At 38.5% G+C, this 25136-nt stretch overlaps 2 protein-coding genes across 3 annotated transcripts in view; one reads left to right on the top strand and one right to left on the bottom strand.

Moving 5' to 3' along the window:
- Window positions 1–272: 272 nt before the first annotated feature.
- neurl1aa (neuralized E3 ubiquitin protein ligase 1Aa) overlaps window positions 273–25136 on the bottom strand; it is a 69283-nt gene continuing 44419 nt past the window's right edge. For both annotated transcript variants that reach the window (XM_039681818.2, XM_039681819.2), the window contains exons 4-6: window positions 9989–10684; window positions 6039–6188; window positions 273–5814 (exon numbers count right to left, since the gene is read on the bottom strand). In XM_039681818.2, the coding sequence (XP_039537752.2) occupies window positions 5573–5814; window positions 6039–6188; window positions 9989–10684 (1088 nt within the window). In that variant the 3' untranslated portion in view covers window positions 273–5572. The remainder of the gene's footprint in view (window positions 5815–6038; window positions 6189–9988; window positions 10685–25136) is intronic.
- Window positions 13298–21456, top strand: LOC148978492 (uncharacterized). Its single transcript, XM_089132625.1, has 3 exons — window positions 13298–13380; window positions 13842–13846; window positions 20495–21456. The coding sequence occupies exons 1-3, from the start codon at window positions 13298–13300 to the stop codon at window positions 21454–21456; spliced, it is 1050 nt and encodes a 349-aa protein (XP_088988751.1).

Consider the following 25136-nt stretch of genomic DNA (forward strand, 5'->3'; position numbering starts at 1 on the left):
GGCAGAACGATTGCCTTTGCCTGCATCTTTGCGGTGACATGACTAACATAGTTAAGACCTATCCAATCTGAATTTAAGACAATTTAATACTTTTTAAGGCTTTATTTTTAGGAAAATTTAAGACTTTTTAATGACCCGCGGCCACCATGAGTTGAAGCACTTGACTTTGTTTTATATTAAGAAATGTAAAATGATCTGCACTTGAAGATCAATTGATCTTGAAATAATGAACTATATTTGAACAAAGATGGCACAGAATAGACACCACTCGCTGAAATGCATCTGCAAAGTTTATTGTCATCTTTGACTCAGATAAAACAAAGCTTCATAAACTGATCATCACAGACATTAGGAAGGGGGAAAAAAATCAGACAGACATTAGGAAGGGGGAAAAAATCAGACATGGGGTTTGAGTCAAAAATCGAATGCCATTTCTTGTGACTAAATCACTACTGACCTCATGGACTAATGATTCATTTAACACAGCCCTTGAATGAACCATGAGAAAGGGGAATCTAACATTTTTTGATTCATTATTATTTTGGTCCCACTGTTCACCAATGGGTAATGGGTGAACGAAACACACTGGCCATAAATGCCGAACAGGAAAAAAGAAAAGCAATTAAAAAAAAAAAAAATTTAATCGATATTGAAAAAATACTCCGATTTGATCAGCATTTTTTAAGGTTGGGGTGATAATTTATGCAATCCCTGATCCCATTTCTGGTTACTACACAAAACATCAAACTCAATATGGCTGTTTTCATTATTTCTAGCTTTGATTTAACAAATGATTCTAAAAGAGGAAGGCTAAATAAGGTAAATGACATTTACCACATATTCTGACCGAAACAGACATCAGATTCAACACATCATACTCTAAATAAAGTACATTACAGGGTCGACAACAATCAAAAGCAAATCCAACAGTGGCGCGTCGGTAAGGACTGGATGTCCCTCTGTAGGTCCTCGGAAAAACAAGGTGGGAGTAGCACAAATGGAAAATAAACAATCCCATTCTATAGCGATTTCATACAAGCATTAAATGATAGAAATGTTGTGTAAGATTAGTACACTTATTCAAACAGAATTAGCTTCATTTTGTCAAGATGATGTCCAAAAAAAAAAAAAAAAAAAATTACAATCAAATTTTATATAGTGACCAACACAAATATTGCCCTCATATGAACTGTGCAAAAGACATCATTAGATAAAACTTGGGTGAAAGAAAAAAAAAGGGGAGGGGGGATATTGATGATCTTATAAAGTGACTGAAATTGACAGAAAAAGTGCCAGGATTGTTAAATAAAAACTTTGTTCAAGGTTTCCAAAAACATAAACAAAAGATCTAATCAGAAATATTAGGCCTTCAGGATATTTTCAAAATTGTATTTACTTTAATCAAGTTCGGATCATTAAATTTTCACCATAAATAGACACCTCGGAACAAAATACATAGCCAATGAAATCATAAAACCTGATATCAAAGGAAGTGTACATAATCTTTAGTTTATCCTGCTCCCAACATAAAGTTGGTTCTGATTGTTTACTGCTAAGCCCCTGATTTGTGTACTGTTCAGTATAGCTTGAATACAACAAAGCCAGCACAAAATTCAAGAAATACATTGCTCTATAAACCACAGAGGATCGACAAGCAAACTGTACAATCATAAACTTCGGTCCAAAAATTCAAAAAGAGAAAAATAAAAATGATAAAAACAAAGCGCTATAGAAACACCTCAGATACAGCTATTCTAATAGGTTCCTCTAATTAACATAAATTAACATTCAAAAGTGAATCACCACTTCAAACAATAGAGTAAAACTCTTTTAAGAGAATATCCTGTCGAGAGCGACAGGGTATTTTCTCGACACGGTGTTAGCATTGCCTGTAGGAGAGCTGGCTAATACTAATAGCAGCATGGATTTAAGCGCCAGCCGTCACGATCGCTTTACACAAGCTAACTGGCTAGTTATGAACAATATTAACCGGCAGTCAATTGTACATCACTGATATTTCTCTTGAGCTGCTTTAACATCCATACATACACACAAATGCACATTGAGTCCTCTTTTGCTTATTCGCCATCATTTGCTAAATGTGATCTGGAGCTCTTCCTGCATTTACAACACATTCTCATCCCAAGACGTCATCTAACTGACCATACGTCAACATCCGACGTTTTAGTGTACCCTTTAACGTCAGTTAGATGACGATCCTAGGGCGTCATCCAACTGACGGTTTACCTTTAGCGTCAGGTAGGTTTAGGTCTGGGGTAGGGTTAGGATTGGATAGCGTCATCTAACTGACGTTAAAGAGTACCCTAAAACGTCGGATGTTGACGTATGGTCAAAAGCGTCAGTTAGATGACGTCTTGGGATGAGAACGGGCTGACATTTAATGTGGATCAAGTGATGTTGATAGGATACCTGCTAAACTGCTGTTCAATGATGGAATACGGCATCTTTCCTTACCAATCTTATAAAACACGGTCATGCCACATTTCTAAATTGTTCATTAACTCTTTCCCCGCCATTGACGGAATTTTCCATAATTAATTTATTGAGGAAATGTCCTGCATTTTCATCAGTCTATTGGTTTTTAATGATCATATTAAGAAAACGTGTTCTGTTCTTTATTTGATATATTGCATATTCAGATAGCCTGGAAAAACCCAGACAACTTCTGGCAAATTTAGATTTGTTTTTGTTTTTTTTAAGTTAGTCTGGTAAAGAGCTCATTCAAGCCCATTTCCAATCTGCCGAAATCGCGGCACCAATCAGAAACGTTGGGGCGGGCTTTACACGGTGACGACAGTGCTGGGATTTTGAAGCAGATTTTGTAGCTTACATTACAAACACGGATGCTGCCGTCGAACATCACTCGTTCGAATCAGCTATCGTGTCTGTTTTAAGCGATTTGAACGTTTCCCTTTTGTTAAAAACCGAGCAAAGAACAACACTCGGAGCCTGCATACGTCATCTCCTTCATCGCTCTGGGGTGCGTTTCCCGAAAGCATCGTTAGCCAACTATGTTCGCAACTTCCGTCGTTATCGGCATAGTTCAACGAGTCGGTGTTTCCCGAAACCATCCTTCCAACGAACATTCGCAAACAGCATCGCAAAGTTGTGTGGTTTGAACGACAGCTCTCGACCTGTGGTTAGATCGTTTCTATATCGCATGACATTTGGAGTTATCTTGAGCAAAAATAAGCAAGCTGACATTCAGTACAACCGGTGTCTTTTATTTAGAATACATACAAATGTAATTTACGTCTTTTAGTTTGTCAAAAGATTTGAAGTAACGTGTTTGAAGAGTGCGCATGTGCGAACGTGCATACTATATAAGAACGAGCCAAATATTGAGTCTGGTAATAAAGCAAAACAACTGAGAACAATTACAAATAGTCCTCAGATGAAATGTTTGTAATTTATATAAAACAAATCTAGCGTTAATTGGATCTCAAACGGTTTCATTAAAAGTAGTTAAACGTGCGAAACTAACGCGGTTGAACGATACTTTGCGACAGTGGGTTTCGGGAAACAGTCGTGACTAGCTAGTTGATTTTTCCAACGATGCATCGTACTATGGTAGTGAATCAGCGAACTACGTTGTTGTACGGGAAACGCACCCCTGATTGGTTTTAGGTCTATCCGTGACGTCCGTTGGTGACGCCCCATTTGTCTATGCCGCTTTGCCAGACCCTAACTCAGTTACAACTGAGAATGGTCTGGTTTTAACCAGGCTAATATTCAGATACTCATCCAACAAAATATTCTGGGGAGCCATGACATTTTTGTAAAAATGATCAAAAACGCTGGCGGGGAAAGAGTTCGCATAAGACAGTTACCTTTTTTTGCACATTTCACCCCGATTTTCACGACAACTGGGGTGAAATATGACAAGGACATTTTCTTCACATTGATTTATGCGGCTCTTCTGATATCAGGAGACATTGGGTTCAAAGTGAGATAAAATTCCCCTCAGTGTCAACCTTAGATGTCCTCCTGATTCCAAGAACAAACCCACTCGACTATATCCTACAGCAGCGGGACTTTCTATAAATGAATTATCATTCAGTAACCTCAATAAGATTTTCAGACAGTTTTTAAAGGTTCAAATGAGAAATCCGATGTCAAATGTTACTTTTAATATGAATGTGGCATTGGAGGGCGAATCTTGATAATATTTTTGATCCTTCTTTTTCCCCCTCAGCACCTGCAGGGACACTGAGCCAGCCGTATGGCTTTTCACCAGTTTTCCTAACATATTCCTTCCATTTGAATCAGTTATTTCATCAGTGGCCTACGCTCACTGTTACACACCGTCTCTGGCCTACAGTTGGGGGCTGGGAGAAATATGGATTAACTGTGCAAATCAAATATCCTCTGACCACAAATGACTCTTTCATTGGTTAATGCCTCACGGCTGTTTTCCTTCTTTCTAGATTTTGCTCTCCATGGCAACATTGCAATCGCTTTAGCAGGAAACCCAAAGCTCGCGTGTTCGGATCGACAGTCAAGAACAAGTTCACAGTAAATTAAGGTTTAATTAGGCCAACATGTTTTAGGGTCGTGAAGTGGGGTGCTCTATTTAAACCGCACTTCTCTGTGGCAATCACACTTCCCAGAACCGTTTAATAAATGAAAATATCCAATATTAGTCTTCTTTTGTCCAGAAATGAGTTGTTATATAACAATCTGCCGCATGACTCATTGGTCAATCATTCCTGTGTATTGTTTTAACAAATTATTTCTTTTTAATTACACCACTACGTCCTGCTTGTTGAACACACGCATGAGCAAAATTATAGCTCATTTTACCTGCTACCTACCAAAGCTTCAGATTACATTACAAAACACATGATCAAATACTCATCAATGCACAAAGACCTCCAGATCAACTCATTTCAGAGCACATAATAAGGACAAGCTGTCGGTTACACAACTAGCATGAAATGTGAGGTATGAAAAAAAAAGCACTGTACCTTTATCTGTATTCCTATCTCTGTCTCAGCCCAGCACAGACAAAAATTGTGAAACACTGAGACATTTTTGTGTGAATTTCATCAGTGAAAGTGGTCTGACTAGCTCTGAGGACAGCAGAAGAAAAAAAAACGAGAGACCGTAACACTCTATTGAATATGATTCCAGCTTTTAAGGATGCTATGAATACGATTTCTGCAGTCTATGGCTCACCAAGAGGGTAAAAGAAATGCGAGATCCTTCCTTTATCACCTGAAATGTCCTGAATTCGATGAGATACTGCCCATGATTCTTTGTCCTACATCAGTTGAAAAGCCAGATGCTCCTGAGGATCAGCAGCATCACTGGTTACCATAGCAACAGAGACTTGAGCAATGAAATACCAAAGACCTTTGCGAATGGATGCCTGAGCCTTGAAGGTTCGAGGGTTCAAAAGTCATCGCCGTGGGAACGGAGACCCATGGAGTGCCAGAGAAAGTCCCTGAACTGTGACACCAAACCTTTCTTGAAACAGAGATCTATTAGAGATCCTCAATGGCCCTTATGTGACTTGGGTTTGGGGGGGGGGGGGGGGTTCGGGGCCCCCCTAAGTGCTCCGGTAGGTCTTTATAATGTCTTTGATAGCTCTCCTACAGATAGGACAGCTAGCATTGGCCATTTTTTTGAGGCGGAGGCCACAGGTGTAGCAGAGACACATGTGTCCGCAGGCGTAGATGACGGTGTCCACTGTGTTTTCATAGCAGATAGAGCACTCGTCCGGCCATGAGCCTGAGGCAGATGGGAAAGTGGGTGATTTGGGGAGACTGACGGGTGAGTTGGGTGTCGTTCCTGTGACAGAGAAAAAATGGATTACCATTTATACATTTTTAATTGTAGTAGTTGCTCCAGGCAATTAGTTAACAAGAAAAAAAGGAGAAAAAAAGGAGTCATAAAAGTGCTCATATGAATATATGTATGAGTATAATCAATGTCTTCTGCAAAAATCATATCAGTTGATAATAAAAATGTACAAATTTTTCCAGGAAATCCTGAAATATGATAAACATACAGACCTTCAGTGGAGCTGCAGAAAGCAGCAGAACAGCCGTGTTCATTTAAGATGGGCTCGGGACTTCCACCACACAGGCCCGAGGGTGAGAGGGGCGAGGCAGAGGGCGAGCCAGGGCTGGACGGGTCACGAACATCGCCCAAGAAAGTGGAGCCTGAATATTCACATAGTAGATAAAAACAGGTGACGGACTTTTTAATTCTACAAATAATGGATTCTGCACACAAGAAAAAAAATTATTTGCAATAACAGATCCGACACCCAGGCGACTAAAAAGGAAAGCCACCTCTCTTTAGGAAAAGCAGACCTAATCTATACAGAATAGAAACGCAATTCTCTTACTGACTGAATCATTTGAAGCAGTTATTGACTTATTCACTGAACCGCAACCTATTTACTGATTGGTTGTGTTCATATAACAATTGATACATATTGGGTTTTCTATTAAGAAGAAACATTCAAATCTGTTGATAAGGTTTGTTTTATATGGTGTATATGACCATGCATATTTAAGGGGTGGTGGTCTGTTTTTTTTTTTATAGAATTATTAAAAGAATTATTAAGGAAACCATTAATTGGAATCTGAATCAGAAACAAACTCAATTTCCATCCTTAATAATGGCCACGGTAAGATTTCAGGACCTTTTAAAGTAGAGCTGAGACTGAATTAAATTGAACTGACCTAATTTCTAGTAGGCTGGATCTTCTGATATATAAATATATATGTATATGAGAGGGAGAATTGGCTGAACAAAATGCTATGCTGACCTAAATCCCACAAATATACTCTCTCTGAGGTTAGTCTATACAGTATATGCATGTAGTGTGCATTTACTCTGGAGGAGATCTATGACAGTATTAGAGTTAATAACATTAGGAGTCGGTGGGATTCCCCAAGGTTCTGTTTTTGGTCCGTTCGTGGTGTAAATTATACATGCGTTTTCTTTGCTCACATTACAGTATTGCAAGTCCTACAGTATGATCCTTCAGATGGAGTCAGGGTGAGGGGTTATATATGAGATGGGGTCCACAGAGCGTGATCCTTTGTGAGCCTGACATGCCATTCCACCTTCCTGTCATTCCACACATAGATGCATCATAAATCCCCTTCACCAGGCCTCAGCAACTGGCCCTGGATCACAAGGGCCAGGCCTCTTCAAGCGCATCTCTACTAGATTAACAGAGACATAAGAACAGCTGAGTCTCTCTAACCTCCACCCGTAGAGGGAGAGACTTCAATAAAAACCTATTAGAGAAAGTCGGCCCTCTCAAAAGCCCTGTGCCATGTGTGAAATGAGCACTATGTGTCAACATGGCAGACATTTTCTATCTTTTGAATACCAAAGAGGTACGTGGTATAAACAGTCACATCATTCATCTGTCAAAGCTCTGAGCTGCCCATGTCTTCACATATGTCCTACATCAGAGGTCTCGACTCTCAAACTACGTTAAAGCCATACGAACAGACGTTAATTAAATGTCATTACTTGCAGATAGTAATGCTAAATAGATTCATACTTGAATTCTCTTTAGTTACACAGAACCAAAATCTAAAACCTAAGCTTACAGTACATAAAACTATTCTTTTGTAGCATTGCAAACGGGTATTTCTTTCAGATTTCCTCACATTTTGCGTCTTTTGTTCTATATTTCTTCTGCTACTGTTGAATAAGCACAACGAGAGCACAACTAAATTGTTATTATAATGATGTTTTGAACCTTGAATCTTGAAAGAACAAAAAGATGTAAACGAGAGAAATGTTCTCAAATGAATGCTCTCAAATGAAGTGCGAATCGCCCACTCTCCTCTTCGCTTTCTCATTTCTTTTCCTTCGCTGCATGATAATGAGATGGGGTGAGTTCGTGTGTGCAGCGTGAAGGAGGGAGGGGAATGTGCTTCCAGCGACACAGACATGTCGGAAAGTGCATACAAAGCTAACGGAGGTCACACGCCTCCCACTCATTCTCCTGTAATACTTCCTGTCTTTAGCATATGCGCTACTTTGTTTAGTGTGTCAGTCACAGGTGTGTGGGTGAGACCTGGAGCTCTGTCTGGTGTTCTGAAAGGTTACTGGATTGCTTCTGAATTATTCATTTATCAACAAAATTAAAGTGATACAAAAAATGTAATTGAAATGAATCTGTTAGACCTAGCAACAGCACAGTTTTGTAAAGTTCTTTGATGGTATATATTGTACTGCTTTAAGGAATTAAAGGAGTAGTTCACTTTAAAAAAAAAAAAAACTTTTGCTGATGATTTACTCACCGCCATGTCATCCAAGATGTCCATGTCTTTCTTTCTTCAGAAAAGAAATTAAGATTTTTGATGAAAACATTCCAGGATTTTCTCCATATAATGGACTGCAATGGGAACCAAACGGTTCAAGGTCCAAATGAGAGTTTCAGTGCAGCTTCAAAGAGCTTTAAACGGCACCAGACGATGAATAAGGGTCTTATCTAGCAAAAAGATTGGTCATTTATTAAGTTTTATAAGCTCAAATGCTCGCCTTGCTCTGTTCTGTGATGAGCGTTCGTGACTCCTGTTCAAACTCGTTCATCAAAATGTACAAATCTTTTTCGATCCTAGATAAGATCCTTATTCGTCGTCTGGTAGCATTTAAAGCCCTTTAAAGCTACACTGAAACTCTCATTTGGACTTTGAACCGTTTGGTTCCCAATGAAGTCCATTATATGGAGAAAATCCTGGAATGTTTTCATCAAAAACCTTAATTTCTTTCTGAATGAGGAAAGAAAGACATGGACATCTTGGATGACATGGGGGTGAGTAAATTATCAGCAAAAGTTTTTTTTTTTTTTTTTTTTTTTTTAATGTGAACTACTCCTTTAAAAACCAAATACTATTTTAAATGTATTTAAAATTAAATAAAACATATTGGAACCTGTTTTATGAGAGGACAAAAATATGTAACAATAAATAAAAGGACAAGACTCGATGTCATATTACCCAGCAAGAACTGATTTGTGAAAAGTGGCATGTGAGTTTGCATTTTAAAACACATTCTAAGCCCCAATTTCAGTTGGACTAAATGGGTAATTCTTTTGGAATCTTAATGTAAAAGCTTTAGTCCAACTAAAATCATACCAGTTTGTGTTGGGATGCACGATATGAAAATTTTGGCTGATACAGATAGCCGATAATTCTTTATATTTGAACGCCGTTAAACCGATATTTTGGCAGTTGACCGATAAATCTAAATACAAATTTGTATATAATTTTTAAAAGCCTGATTGCAAAACAAAAAGTCTCACCATGTGAAACAACAAAACAAGCACACATTCATAATGTTCTCATACTTTTATGAAAGACTTTTGAAGTGATCCCAATAATATTTCAAGCAATTCAAAACCATTGTGGTGAACAGTGTGCATCTGAAGCGTCTCAGCTGAAGGAAATAATTCATTAATTATCCGCTTTAATATACATCGCCTAGGGCTGTCAAGCGATTAATCGCGATTAATCGCATCCAAAATAAAAGTTTGTGTTTACATAATATATTAATATTACATAATATAATTTTATATTTATATATAAATACACACACATGCTTGTATATATTTAAGGAATATTTTTTAGGTATATACTGCATATAGATTTATATATAATTTATATTATATATAAATATAAATATTTTATATATAAATAATATTTTTTTCTTAAATATACATGCATGTGTGTGTTTATATATATACAAAATAATTATACACAGTGCACCCACATATATTATTTAAACACAAACTTTTATTTTGGATGCGATTAATCACGATTAATCGTTTGACAGCCCTAATATCGCCACAATTTTCCTATAATATATCGGCAAAATTGGACCAATAATGATGACATTAAATATCGGCCGATACCGATATGGTGGTCGATATATATCGTGCATCCCTAGTTTTGTGGAAGTCGAACTAACACATCTAGATAATGCTTACCTAGAATCCTCAGCTGTGTGACAGCACCATGCAGTCCAAAGAACATCCAGAGTGGTCGTGAGTTGTCCACACACACCTGCATGCCAACATTGGTGCCATTATGACTCAGAATGACTTCCCCTTCCTGTGTGACCAGGAAGCCCAGTATGTCGCCACTCTGCAAAGCAGTAGGCACCCTGCACACCGCCCAGAACTCCTTGCGGTCTACCAATGCTTCAGGATTGTAAGGAAGGTCACTCGGGCGAAGCACTGCGGGGTCACATGATGTCACGCCATACGAAAGAGACCCAAAACGAGCAGGGCTGGACTTGATGACTTTGATGAAGATGGTTTCGCCAATTCGCAGCGGGCGATCCGTGAAGACCAGCGTGCGTTCATCGCGGTTGTGTTCGGATCGTGCCACGGTCTGTTCGTTAAGGGTTCTGATGTGGGCGGCTCGAAGCTGGTGGAAACGTAGATCACATTCCAAGGTGTGAGGAAGCAGTGTCGACTGCTGGGAGTTCATGGAGTTTTGAGGAATGGGACAGGCAACGGGAGCGGGAGGGAGTCGAAGCCTGGCATCATCTTGTTGCAGGTTAAGATCACATAGACTGACGGACAGGCGGGAGGTGTCTACTTCACGTCGTAAAGAGGTGGATCCACGTACTGTGGTGAAGGATCGTGGGCGGAGAAGGTCTGGAGGGACGACTTCACTGTCTGTGGGACAGATTTGAAATGCACAGATTAGCTAATTGTTTTATATAGTATTGCTTATTTAGGATTACTTTGGTCGAACCTAGAAAATTGACAAACATTAGGCAATTAATTAATCAGCTTGGACGATATCACGTCTATCACTAAAGCTACGTTCACACTGCGAGCCTTAGGCCGTGGGTCCACCAAAGCGTCTTTCCATGCGCCTGGCGTGTTTTCAAATGTTTTCAATGGGAGCGCTGTGTTTTTTAAACGCCATGAGCGTAACGAGGCGCTGAGCGTTCTTTTCACGTTCTTTTAGCGTTTTTACTGGTCGCCGGGAGTTGAAAAATGTTCAACTTTGGTTAAAACGCAGCGCTCATCACTGTCACTTTTTACCTATCCGTCCAATCACAGTGGAGGAGGGGCGGGACTATACCACACCGACCAACTGTCGCAACATTCTTTCTGTACACAACGACATCAACCAGCAGAGCTAACCGAACAAAATGGATGAAAATTTTTTTTTTTAGTATGAAACAAATTATCTGCGAAATCAGTTACAAGTAAACTGTGCTGCGGAGATTCTGTATCATGGCAACAAAACGTAACGGAAAAAACGCTGTGCTGCCAAAACGCTCTCAAACGCCCAAAGCACGAGTTTTCTGGCTAAAAACGCTTTGGTGGACACACGGCCTTGGTGCTCAATTCCGATTTATTGCTCAGATCAGATTTTTTTAGTATAGCTGTTCACATTGTTGTTTTAAATGTGGCCAATATCAGATTCCAGTGCACTGACCCGTGTGCATAAAAGAACCCTAAAAATATTGAAGTAAATATGGAGGACATTAAAGTAAGCGATTAAGTGTTTATTAATATTTTGATCTGTCGCCGAAGCTAGCGAATTTAAGCGCAGTCAATATAAAAAACAAACAAAGGGGGATCTGATAAAAGCACAGTTTTTGGTAACATTTTACAATAAGGTTTCATTAGTAAACATTTATTAACTACATTAGATTTAGCACTTCTACAGCATTTATTGATCTTTGTTCATGTTAATTTCAGCCCTCGCCAATACATTATTAAAATCAAAAGTTGTATTTGGAAACTAGAGCCCGACCGATAAAGGATTTTGAAGGCCGATACCGATACAAATATTTTTGGGTTTTAAAATCCGATATTCCGATATATCGGCCGATATTTTTTTTTATTAAATATTGTTGGATTTCACACACGTGTAAAAGAAAAGCTAACTTTTCTGCACAAGATACGTTTGATACTTTTTCTCTAAATGTTCACTCCTCGCAAGTATAACTTACATTTTACAATGCAGGGACTGTAACTAGAGATATGGTAGTTATAAATACAGTAATCATTACTTTAGTTAGGCAGAAAAAGTTCATTGTTGTTTCCAAGCTCATTAATGTTAACGTTAGCGGTCTTCCACTGACGATAGTGGCATTAGCTATAGCTTTGTGGTTAGCTAGTCTATGTTGAGCCATAATTTAGCAATAGATAACGTCATCCTGCAAATTGTAAAACATACATTTTCAATATAACAGGCCAAGGAGAGATGATTGAAGCGTGTTTCGTCTGTTTTTATTTTATTTTTAAAATATTCATTTATCGGCCATTATAACTGCCGATACCGATATTTTGGAAAATGCCTATCCGTCTGGATCTATTGGTAACATTAGTTATTAACTAACATGAACAATTTATTGTTGATCATCTTTAAGTTTTAATTAAGATTGTTAACTAAATTTAAATAATTTTAAGACATATTGGGGCCCCCTAGTGGCCCACAACCCCTTGCTTGAGAAGCAAGCTTGAGTTTTGGATGGTTTTCAGGCAATTGTCAACTGGGAGAACATCTGGACAACCAATCCAGCTTGCCAAAAAATGCATGCTACAAAGACTAGTAATACAACAAGCATAAAAAAGAACTCAAAAATTGAACTTGAGTCCTAGTTACTGATCACATCTCTGGACAGTTAGTGTACTCAGAGCTACAGTGGTTTCCAAAATGGCTACCAAGGAGTGTCTCTTTACATTCTTTACCATGGGTTACTTAACCAGCTACCAGAAATAGAACTTTATAGTAATGTTATAGTAGGCTAGCATAGTACAGCGGCCACAACATGCCCTCTGCTCCTCCCCCAACTGCCCAAAATAGCAAGAAATATGAATGAAATGCTGCGCTATGCAACATGCAATGCGTACACCATATTTAATTCCCCAGTAGCCTAAAATAGCATATTACAGTAGTTTAGAAGCAGGCTAGCTTAGCTTATCATAGCTCAGCACTCAAAAAAGCTGAAGACTGTCGTGCCTCCTTTTGTAACAGATATCCCCCCAGGAGTGTGCTCTGTATTTAGACCTCATCTGTGCAATCGAAGACAGTCAGACCCCAGACAAAAATATTAGCACTAAAATTGGCTGCCAGTGCTAATTAGCTTGTTAAAATTAGCCATTTCTCCATAACATTGATAACTTTGTTAAGAGACGGAGAACATTATTTATCCTACTCAGTAATACAATCAGCATCTGAAATTTACAAGCAAAAATATTTTTATGAGGGCATTTTTTTCCCCATAGGCATTTAACAATATTTTACATCTTTTCACAAACATAGAGATGGTTAAACAGAGAAGGAAGCGACTTGAAGATGAAAAGAAGGTGGAGGTCAAGAAGTGTGATAGAGGAAGATCCAAAGGAAAGTGAGAGACCTTTCCTCCACAGGGCCTCTCTCTCCTTCTGCCTATATTTCTCTTCCTGTGTCAGACTTTATATATCCACATTGACCCACAGAGACTGTTGATTAGCTCCCGTCTCCGATAAACCCTCTTAGACACATTTAAAGAGAGTGTGTGTGTGTCTCAGCAAACAAAAGCGAAAGAGACAGATCAAGAAAAAAATATTTTTATTATTATTTAGCTTTATAAGGACGTAACTCGTTTCCATCGGGATGAAAGACGAAGAGTGGTTGACTTAGATCCCTAATATGCAAGGCTACTGTACAAACAGAATGACGCAATATCTGTGACACAATTGCTTTTCTTTCTATCCTTCAGAATAAAAGTCAACAAAGCCTTATTATGGGGGATAAAAACGGATTACAATATCATAAATCATAAATATCATGATCAATATCATAAATTAAAATGCTTGTATGGTACAGATCGGGTAAGTAAAGCATTTCTGTTGGTTAGGGTTCATTCATTGTCCTTTCATGTTAGCTGTAACATTAAAGGGATAGTTCACTTACCTCAAGGGCATCCAAGATGTAGGTGTCTTTGTTTCCGCAGTAGTTTCAATTTTGATATTTTTAGGTCAAACCGTTCTTGTCTGTCATATAATGAAGGTCTATGGTCACCACCTCAAAAAGCATGCTCAAAGAAGTCCTGATTAAACAGGATTTAATGACTCGTAAATGTAAGAACACATTGATGGCCTAAGACACAAAACGAGCGGTTATTACGATATTATTACGAGTCATTAAATCATGTTTAATTTGGACTTCTCTGTGCATGATCTTTGAGGTGGTGACCATAGACCTCCATTATATGACTGAAGACAAGAACGGTTTGACCTAAAAATATCAAAATTGAAAATACTGTGGAAACAAAGACACCAACATCTCGGATGCCCTTGAGGTAAGCTAAAACATACCAAAAATTAATTTCAAAGTGAACTATTCCTTTAATGTTAACCGATAGGTCTTTTTTTTTTTTTTTTTTTTTTGTAAAGTATTAGGCCAGCCTCCATTTTCTGATCTTCATATTAACAATATCTGACTTGGATTTTTATGGAAATGAGTATTCGGTTTAGCAGCTCTCTGAATCCCATAATCGGCTCTCAAATGACTCTCAGATATTACATCACTCAAAGATAAATGAATCTGAGTACGTAGTCTTTGATTTGCACACAGAAAATATGTCTAGATGGTTTCAAATTCATTGAACTGCTGCATGAGAAGTCCCAACATATGACTTAATTTTCCTTACTGGTCCTTTAAAGACATTTTTCTGGGAGCTTCAAAGTGTCTTGAAAAGAAACAAGTGTGGAAGTCTGAGCTAATTAGTGAGATATTAAACATTCCAAAGGAGAGCATGGGGACGGCCCAGGGGCACTAACTTTAACACAATCACAAATGTATTAAAATAAAATAAAAATCTCTGGAGACGATAAAGACATCATTAAAATGAAAGCTTCCTATCATTTGATTTAAAGTACAATTTACCAAACAAATCAAATGAAAATGATTTACTCATCTCTATGTTGATCCAATTTTATGATTCCTTTCTCCAGTAGAGATGTGTTTTGAAAAATGTTCAAGCTGCTCTTAAGTATATGCCAATCAAAAAAGGCCTCACACATCTTATTTAGTTGACATGAGGGTGATTAAATGATGGCAGAATTTAATTTCTGGATGAACTAACACCTAAATGCATGGTTAAAATCCACATGCATCTGACCCCACCCAGTTGGATTGGACAGAGACCCGGATAATGACTCTAGCTGGAGTGAGTCTCAGGTCAGGTTCATCAGAGTAAAGCCATGCTGTAAACAGGATTAATCCAGGCTTCAGTAGCCAACCTCCCTAGTCCTAACACAAACCTAACATATATTTGGAAAAGGCAGGACGCTTTTCTCTGGACAACTCAACTAAGAGGAAAAAAGGAGTGGACAGGGATACAAGCAATGAGCAAAAAATGTATTGAATGCTTTTGAGTGGATGCTATCCAGCTATTCTTATGTTGTCCCTCCCTGTCTCTCTCTCACAATCCCATCCTTGTCTCTTCATGTTCCAATCTTTCCCCCCCCCATGGCTGTTCTCAATCTTAGTGGGATCATACAGTAATATAATAAGGATTCTGACTGATAACAGATCTGCAAAATAGACAAACAGAAAGGCAGTGATATAATCAGTTTTACAGTGACAAAGGTTAGATTCACACAGTCAGTGTTTGGGATTTATAATCATATTTACACTTGAGATGGTGTCACTTGAATTGTCTTGCTCACAGTAGCGGTTTGAATACTGTCTGGATTAATGATTAACTAAAGTCAAGCCCGTTTTCTGTTCTTATAATAGTGGAAAAACGCCTGCAAACATATGACTCAAAGATGATGTTCATACACGTTTTACTTAAATTCGCAACATGCCACTTTAGTTTCTTTTTTTCATTAGTTTTGACTATATCAGTGTTAGATTTATTTTTAACGTTTTGTAGTTTGTTTAATTAGCTTTAATATTTTAGGACTACCAACACTGATATGCCGTGAAATTAGTGTAAATGCTATCCATTGAGATGTTTAATGCAGGAAAGTTATAAGGGTTTCAAATTTTCAATATATTTAATTTTACATAAGCACATACACTCTCAGAAAAAAGGTACAAAAGCTGACACTGGGGCTGTACTTTTTCAAAAGGTACACTTTTGTACCCAAAGGCTGCATATTGGTACCTTAGTGGTACACATTAGCACCTAAAATGTACATATTAACACCTAAAATGGACATATTAGCACCTAAAATGTACATATTAACACTTAAAATGTACTTATTACCACCTAAAATGGGCATATTAGCACCTAAAATGTACATATTAACACTTAAAATGTACATATTAGTACCTAAAATGGACATATTAGCTCCTGAAATGGACCTATTAGCACCTAAAATGTACATATATGCACCTAAAATGTACATATTAGCACCTAAAATGTACATATTAACAGCTAAAATGTACATATTAGCTCATGAAATGGACACATTAGCACCTAAAATGTACATATTAACACTTAAAATGTACATATTACCACCTAAAATGGGCATATTAGCACCTAAAATGTACATATTAACACTTAAAATGTAAATATTAGTACCTAAAATGGACATATTAGCTCCTGAAATGGACCTATTAGCACCTAAAATGTATATATTAACAGCTAAAATGTACATATTAGCTCATGAAATGGACACATTAGCATCTAAAATGTACATATTAACACTTAAAATGTACATATTACCACCTAAAATGGGCATATTAGCACCTAAAATGTACATATTAACACTTAAAATGTACATATTAGCATCTACAATGTATATATTAACACCTAAAATGTACTTATTAGCACCTAAAATGTACATATTAGCACCTGAATTTTACATATTACATAAAATGTACATATTAGCACCTAAAATGGACAAAAGTTTACCTTTTGAAAAGGTACAGCCCCAGTGACAGCTTTTGTACCTTTTTTTCTGAGAGTGTTATAACATGGTCTATAGTACGCCGAGTTCTTGACTCAAGCTGTCAATATGGTTTTTATATAGCTTAGACACAAATTGTCTTTGTCAGGCACATTTGACAAAATTAGCTTAAATCTGTCCGCTCTGAACATTCATCAACAGACTCTCCAAAAGGAGGCGTTAGACGCCTGAAGGTTTGCCTACGGTTTCCATGTGATATTCTCAATTTTAGCGAACAAGTGAGTGTTAATTACTGAATGAACTTGCTGAGACACTTGAAGGAAGCACAGACATCAACTCCAGGGTTTGTGCATGCTCCGACTGGGAAGCTTGAAGGAAAGGGAATGGAAAAAGCGAGGGAGGGGCAAAGACAAGAGAGCGTTCGTGCCAAGATGTCTATGACCGGTGGCAGCTGCTGCCCCTCTAATTACCCTGCACCTGCTTGGCTGCCAATCGCCACGTTTCCTTTGTCTCATTGGCAGCTTTCACACAAACCTATTCTGCAATTGGACTGGCTGAGACCAGCTTGTAATCGTGATGGGACGCAGCTGCGCTGACCGAAAGCGAATACCCATTTTGATTGTCCTTTTTTATCTAAGGTGCTTTTTTTTGCACCAGGCTCCAGCACCTGTTGGGCTAAACACAAAAAAGCAGATGAGGCTTTTGATAAACAAAAGCAGCTCTTGGTTCAGTCAGAAAGATCCTGGCCGGGAATGTAACAGCCATTCTCATTCTTTGCACGTTTACAGGCACTGTATACTGTTCTATATTTATATTTCTAAACAAGTAGCTTTTCTGCATGTCATTTTCTCATTTTAATGAAATGCACTTTTTCTTTCTGTCTCACAAAGTTTATGATTGTATCCCACAATACATACACGTGGACGTGGGAAGAGAGCGTAGCAGTGCGATGCTGGTGCATATGGCACATGTAGGTGTGTGTGTGTGTGTGTTAGAGAAATAGTAGAGGGAGTCAGGAGAGGTTTCAGTGCGGCGTGTTGGCTCTATGCCATGCTTGGCTGTTGGGTCTCTTTGTTTGGATAATGGCCTCACAGGCAACACGTGGACCCATTGACAAATGATCTCTGGGTCACATAATCTCCTTCCCTGAGGTCATTTCTCATTTTCTCTCTTTGAAACACACGTATATAGCCAAAAACAATCAGAAAGCCGCAAAAGACCCTCCATGCGGCTCATATCCAATTATTAGTCAGGTCAATCATGGTTTCCTTGCCTCACGAAGTTAACATGGAATCCAAATTGACCCATTTTACTTGTACAACACATTGCTGGTCTTACTGTACACAATTGGATGGTGCAGCTTATTCAAAAGAAATGCTGATTTTATCTTGGTAGTCTTTTATTAAAATGCTATAAAATGTCAGCTATCTTACAAATTTCACTTATTTTTCACCCCCTCGCCGGAAAATCACACTTACCACTTCCAACCACAAAAAGTAAATAAGACTAGGCTGTGGATTATGAACTCATTATATTATTATTTTCCATGTTTTGTTTAATTATATGTTTCCCCCATCCCCCTACAGTCACAATGTTAACTGTTTCTCAGTTGTACCACCGTGATTAAAGGATAATTCCGGTATTTAACACCTTGAGTCTATTTTGTAGTTTGTTTTGAATGAAATAGAGTGGTGGACTTCGAAATTTCGACAATGGGTCCTGTCTCGACTTTTTGACTTTTATAGAATCGCCTGTGACAGCTTTAGACTGGGTGTCTATGGGCATGCACAAACATGTCCTTAAAACAACCCTTAACGTTCATTTTCAAAACTGTGCAACTCACTGAGTGGTTGGTGGTGTTTCGTTGATGATTAAAAACAAATATATCGGCGCAGTGTATGCTTTCAATCCGTGTTGTTTGCTATAGTGGAACTATTTTTTCAGACACCTCACAACCGCGCGTATAAACTTCCGCTCGATATTTGAGTCTGAAGCGTTAGCACACTCCCGACCACTTGATGGCGACAACCCTGGACGCTGTACGGAACGCGCACCGTAAAAAAAGTCACAGACACAGTCGAAAATGGCAAGACCTATGGGCAAGACGGAGAACCGAACGAAAGACTACAACCAAATGTAAACAGACCCCTTTCCGTTTTCCTACCTAGCGCAGTAATATCAACGAGCACTGAGTCCTCCAGCAGACATCAATGCAATTTTAAAAAAATGACAACGGTATTTCGCTACGCTACTTGTTTCGGAACATCAAGGAACACCACCAACCACTCAGTGAGTTGCAGTTTTGAAAATGAACGTTAAGGGTTGTTTTAAGGACATGTTTGTGCATGCCCATAGACAGCCAGTTTAACGCTTTCACAGGCGATTCTAAAATAGTCAAAAAGTCGAGACAGGAACCATTGTGAAAATTTCTAAGTCCACAACTCTACTTCATTCAAAACAAACTACAAAATAGACTCAAGGTGTTAAATACCGGAATTAAACCCAGCAAATTGAGATTTTGCACCAAGACTCTGACCCAGGAAATGTGAGACGGTCTGCGTAGACCTAAATATGTGTATGTTTATCTAGCAGTCTATAAACTGATGTTTGCCCATTACTCCCTCAAAGAGGCCCTGAAGTGCTCTGCCTATATATAAGACAGCCGCACCTTATCTCAGTAGCACTGTCCATGTTTGGATGTCCCAAGGCCTTGGCATGAGAAAAATGAAGGAAAAGGGGAGTTCTAAGTTTGGAGAAGGGATATAAGGACACTTAACGGCAGGAAAAGGAAGGTGTTTTGTTTTTGGGATGGGTCACGCTACACTTTCCCGCCACCTTGAGCACTCTTCCCAAAGCTTCCTGTGTTGGTGTGGGCTCTTAAAAACACAATCTGACCCCATGACAAGCACTTCTTCATTCTTTTTCCTTCGTGTACTCAAAGCATAAAATACTGTCAAATAGCCAAATGGTACAACATCTGTTGTTCTAATTTCTTTAATTTGTTCCTCCCAAATTTGCAGCTGGCCAGCCAAACAAATGCAATTACTACTGTTAATAACCCTGCACAGAACAACCCATCAGTCTCACTAATTCACTCTTTCTGGCAGAATAGTGTAAATAGTACACATTTAAGAAATTGTTTTTGGGGGATTATGTTTTCAGCATGGGACTTTCAATTAGAGATATTTAGCCTGGAATGACCGACCGTAGCCAAGTCAAACTTGCTTTCCTAGAGAAGAATATTTTTGATGAAGGAAAATGAGGAATCTTATTCCACTTTAATTAGATTTTCGTATAATATAATATTTTCTTCCGATAGATTGCTTGTACGCTGCGAACACAGAATTTTCACTTTAACTTAAAGGCTTTGTCCTTAACTCACGGTGATGGCGTTCCTTTCATCTTTGAAACAAAGATATTTTTCGATGAAATCTTAGAGATTTCTGTAGTCTCCATTGACAGTTCAAGGTCGTAAAGAGATCGTAAAACTAATCCAAATGAATTGAGTGGTATAGACAGACCACATTAATGTAGGCTCTTATTCACATATGAACGATCAATGGACACATCAGTTATTATAAACAAAAGCTCAAGCAAGTTTGCTTGATGTGTGAGAACCAATGAGGTTCATTCTCGTGTTACACAGCACGTTTGAGCTTCTGCAAGAACCAATGAGGTTCATTCTCGTGTTAAGCATCACGTTTGAGCTTCAAGAACCAATGAGGTTCATTCTCGTGTTACGCATCACGTTTGAGCTTCAAGAACCAATGAGGTTCATTCTCGTGTTACGCGGCACGTTTGAGCTTCAAGAACCAATGAGGTTTATTCTCGTGTTACGCATCACGTTTGAGCTTCAAGAACCAATGAGGTTCATTCTCGTGTTACGCATCACGTTTGAGCTTCAAGAACCAATGAGGTTCATTCTCGTGTTACGCGGCACGTTTGAGCTTCTGCAAGAACCAATGAGGTTCATTCTCGTGTTACGCGGCACGTTTGAGCTTCAAGAACCAATGAGGTTTATTCTCGTGTTACGCATCACGTTTGAGCTTCTGCAAGAACCAATGAGGTTCATTCTCGTTTTACGCGGCACGTTTGAGCTTCAAGAACCAATGAGGTTCATTCTCGTGTTACGCGGCACGTTTGAGCTTCAAGAACCAATGAGGTTCATTCTCGTGTTACGCAGCACGTTTGAGCTTCAAGAACCAATGAGGTTCATTCTCATGTTACGCAGCACGTTTGAGCTTCAAGAACCAATGAGGTTCATTCTCGTGTTACGCATCACGTTTGAGCTTCTGCAAGAACCAATGAGGTTCATTCTCGTGTTACGCGGCACGTTTGAGCTTCAAGAACCAATGAGGTTTATTCTCGTGTTACGCATCACGTTTGAGCTTCAAGAACCAATGAGGTTCATTCTCGTGTTACGCGGCACGTTTGAGCTTCAAGAACCAATGGGGTTCATTCTCGTGTTACGCAGCACGTTTGAGTTTCAAGAACCAATGAGGTTCATTCTCGTGTTACGCGGCACGTTCGAGCTTCTGCAAGAGGTTTGTTCTCATGCGTCAAGCAGATTCGGTTGATGTGCAACTGTAAGTCAACTGTATTTAGTACAAAAGTTTACCACTATTTTGATTTTTGGGGGAGTGAATTGGTGCTTTCCAGTAAGATGGTTTACCCATATTTGCCGCATTTAGCCTGACCAGCGTATTTCAGGAGAGGGTAGCTGAGGGCTAGGCTATTTATTAAACAACATTCCAGCCTCATTGCATTTCCAAATGCCTCAGGGGACGATTTAATTTCACCATTATATTCTAGAACCCTGAAAACTACACCACACTAGCAAGGTTCAAGGTCCTGCAAGATTTTTTAATCACACGCTAGACAGAATCCTGCAGAACTGTCATGTTATCACCTCCTAGCTGCAAGGGCCGATAAAGAGTGTTGAGGAGCGGATATTACAGGAGAAAAGGGAAGTTCAACAGACAGGAGATCACAGTGTGTGAGTGGTTGCCTCTAGTCTAAGGAATGAATGAGTATTTACGTGCAGGAGGCTGGTTTACTGCTCATAGCTATATTTTTCCTGACAGAGTTTTATTAGTGACAGAGAGAATTTTAACACCGTTTAGAAGCAAGGATACATCAGTGTCATCAGTTGTTTTAAAGTGACTGAAAAAGTCTTCTCTTAAAGGAAAAGTGTGTCATTTCTGCACCACTAGTGTCACAATAATAGAGCAGCAAAAATACTGTTTTCAAACAGGTTTCCCAAACACCCTGCCAATTGCTTGAGCCAATGTTGCTGTGTCAAGCTAGAAAGTAATTTAGGCCTAAATACAAGTGGGCATTCTAGACCAAAAATGAAGCTAGACCCCCCATTTTGAGTTGTTGTAACAGCTGCCGTCAGCCATTAGCCTTTTAACTGGGACATGGAAGCTAAAGGTCAAGTTCACCCTCAAGAGCATTGCAATGGTAGTGCATTATTTGGTGATTTGCTAATAATTTATTGTTATTTGTTGTTATTATTATTATTGACCTAACCTTCATTGCATTACTGCCATCCAGGATAAAATGATTATTTAGAAAGCCACCATTACAACCTAAGACAAAAGTAACCTAATACAAAAAGGCTAAATCTTTTTTGACTGATTGTGCACCAGTGGTTCACAATAAGACCGAGCAAGTGTATTAAGAAAGTAAATGCTAAAGAGGTGTTAATTTGTGATTTTTCAGGCTTTGTGTACTGTCACAAGTTCTTCCTTCCTGCGTCCTGTAAATAAGGGCATTACATGTCAGCCCACAGGAAATTGAGACTCAAATGTGATTGTTTCAGTTCTGGCATCAGCACTCCAGGAGCAATGTTTGATGGAAATACAGGAAGAGCTCTTTTGATCTTGCTCTGCAGGCTCTACACACACTTACAAACCCTTCTGGGAAGAGAAAATGTGACGTACTGCTGTGAGGTAAAAAAAAAAAAAAAGCGTGGATATACAGTAAGCATACATTTCAGTTTGCTTTTTTGAGTTTGTTCATAGTCGGTATTGCAAAAAAAATTCATCTTGATGAGTTTCCGAATCTTACACCGTGCTGCTTACATGGATAGTGCTGTTATCTGCTAATATAGGCGGCTAATAAATCAAACAGTCAAACCAAAATTTATTCAGACACCATATTATTCAGTTTATTCGCTATAGTTTAGAAAATGGTAATAAAATATGATAAGAACTTAAGAGTTATCAAATCACTGGTTTTGGCCATCCTTCTGTTAGAAAGTCTGAATAGCTGTCAGCTGTTAAATATAAGTACAGAATTAGATAATGCTAATTTAGGTTAACCAATAACCCGGCAATGCTTAATTTTGTTCAGTGTGTGGTGTGTGGAAAGGTCACATTAGCAATTAAAGAAAAAACACTTAAGCCACACATGGTCTGAATCATTTTTGGTCCCGAATCTGTATACATTTTATTAGTAGTCTACTGTATGAAGCATTTTTAGATATAATATGTCACAGTTTACTTTATTTTGCTATCCTCACTTACATAAATGAACTATAGCGATGCACGATATATCGGCCAAGATATCGGTATCGGCCGATATACGTTCATTTTTAATGTTATCGTTATCGGCCTGGTGAGAAAACGTGGCCGATATATTAAAGCCGATAAATAATGTACTATTCCCTTCAGCTGAGACACTTGTGGAGCACTGTTTATGTTTTTGAATTTCTTGAAATATGATAATGAAAAAATGAGAATGTGCAATGCAAATCTGTCATATCGGCTATACAACATTATAATGAGAACATAATCGTGCGCTTGGGACATGGGTTTAATTGTGAGACTTTTGTTTTTGTAATCAGGCTCTCAAAATTAGATAAAAATTTGGATTTAAGTTTATCGGCCGATATATCGGTATCGGCCAAAATTTTCATATCGGTGCATCCCTAGTCTGTAGTATAGAACTATATTGTATGTCCTGCACTATATATATATATATATATATCCACTTGTAAAAAAATCAAAAATTATATCTAGTGTCTGAATAGTTTTTGGTTTGACTGTATATGCAGTGTGGAAAAGTACAGCACACACGCACACATTCTTTTGCTTCAGCGTGACAGTAGACCTTCGAAGAACACAAGTTCAGCAGTGCATGTCTACACTGTCGTTGTGAGGCAAAGGTACAGATAATGTTACTCGCACACGTAACGAAACACATCCCACAACCGTGGACAGATAGCAGACAGAGAGGCTGCCGTCAATTGCCACAGTGCTCAATTAGGATAAATGGAGCTATCTCTGGTGTATGTGACCTGGTTCTATAATTAACCCTGGGGGATGACAGCATTAAAGCCTGCTGTATGTATGCGTGTGAGATGTGAATGTCTCGCCTCTTACCGCCGAACCTCCACTTCAAGCACAGTCACCCGTACACACAGCGGTACATCAAAGCATGGCGTATGGTATGTTCTGCTCATGACAGTGTTGACTGTGATTATATACAACAATACATCCAGACCACTGGCTTCAAGTTTAAGCTCTCTGATTTACTGTGTGTTTGGAGCAAGAGCTATTCTTGATCGCACACTTGCGTAAACAGTCAAAAAAAAAAAACATTTCTAAAGTTTTCAAGACAACTTTATAATTATTAGCACATATTGTAAGTTCTAATTGCTTTACACAGGGAAAAAAATGCCAATTTGAGGAAATTTGCACCCTAGTTCAGAGATGTAATGAACAATGAATTAATTCAGTTCACACATAACTGGTCTGAATGATTCGTTCAAAACTTTTTTTTTTTCCTGTTGGAGTTTCAGAGTTTAACTAGTTTATCTTTTGAGTTTAACTAAAGTAAAAAAGCACAAAAATTGATAAATGAAAAATCTTCCCCCACTTAAATCTTTCAGAGATTTTTCTGGTTTTATGACCAACGTTTCCCCGCCATTGATGAGTTTTTCTGGCAATCCATGTTTTGACTGTTTTATGGTAGGGGGGCGCTATAACGCATCATTGCTTACACACATGAAAGCTATGAGATCATCAAACATTCAACAGAATATAAATCAAAACTGGTTAATGTTACTGAATGAAATGTCGATCCCACAAAGAGGTATACAGGACTGAACAAGCTTTGGGGGCAAAGATTAGTGATGTAAAGTTCGATTCATTTTCGATTTCTTACGTCATTCACTATTCATCGCTTTTCTAACTACTCAGTTTCATGTCATATCAATGACATACAAATAAAGTCATTCAGTATGTGTCAC

This window comes from Pimephales promelas, chromosome 6, assembly GCF_988280905.1.
Source record: "Pimephales promelas chromosome 6, fPimPro1.hap1.1, whole genome shotgun sequence".
NCBI lineage: Eukaryota > Metazoa > Chordata > Actinopteri > Cypriniformes > Leuciscidae > Pimephales > Pimephales promelas.

Bases quoted from the DNA above. Each gene is read 5' to 3' on its own strand.
- LOC148978492 (XM_089132625.1), top strand. From the start codon at position 13,298: ATGGTTAAACAGAGAAGGAAGCGACTTGAAGATGAAAAGAAGGTGGAG.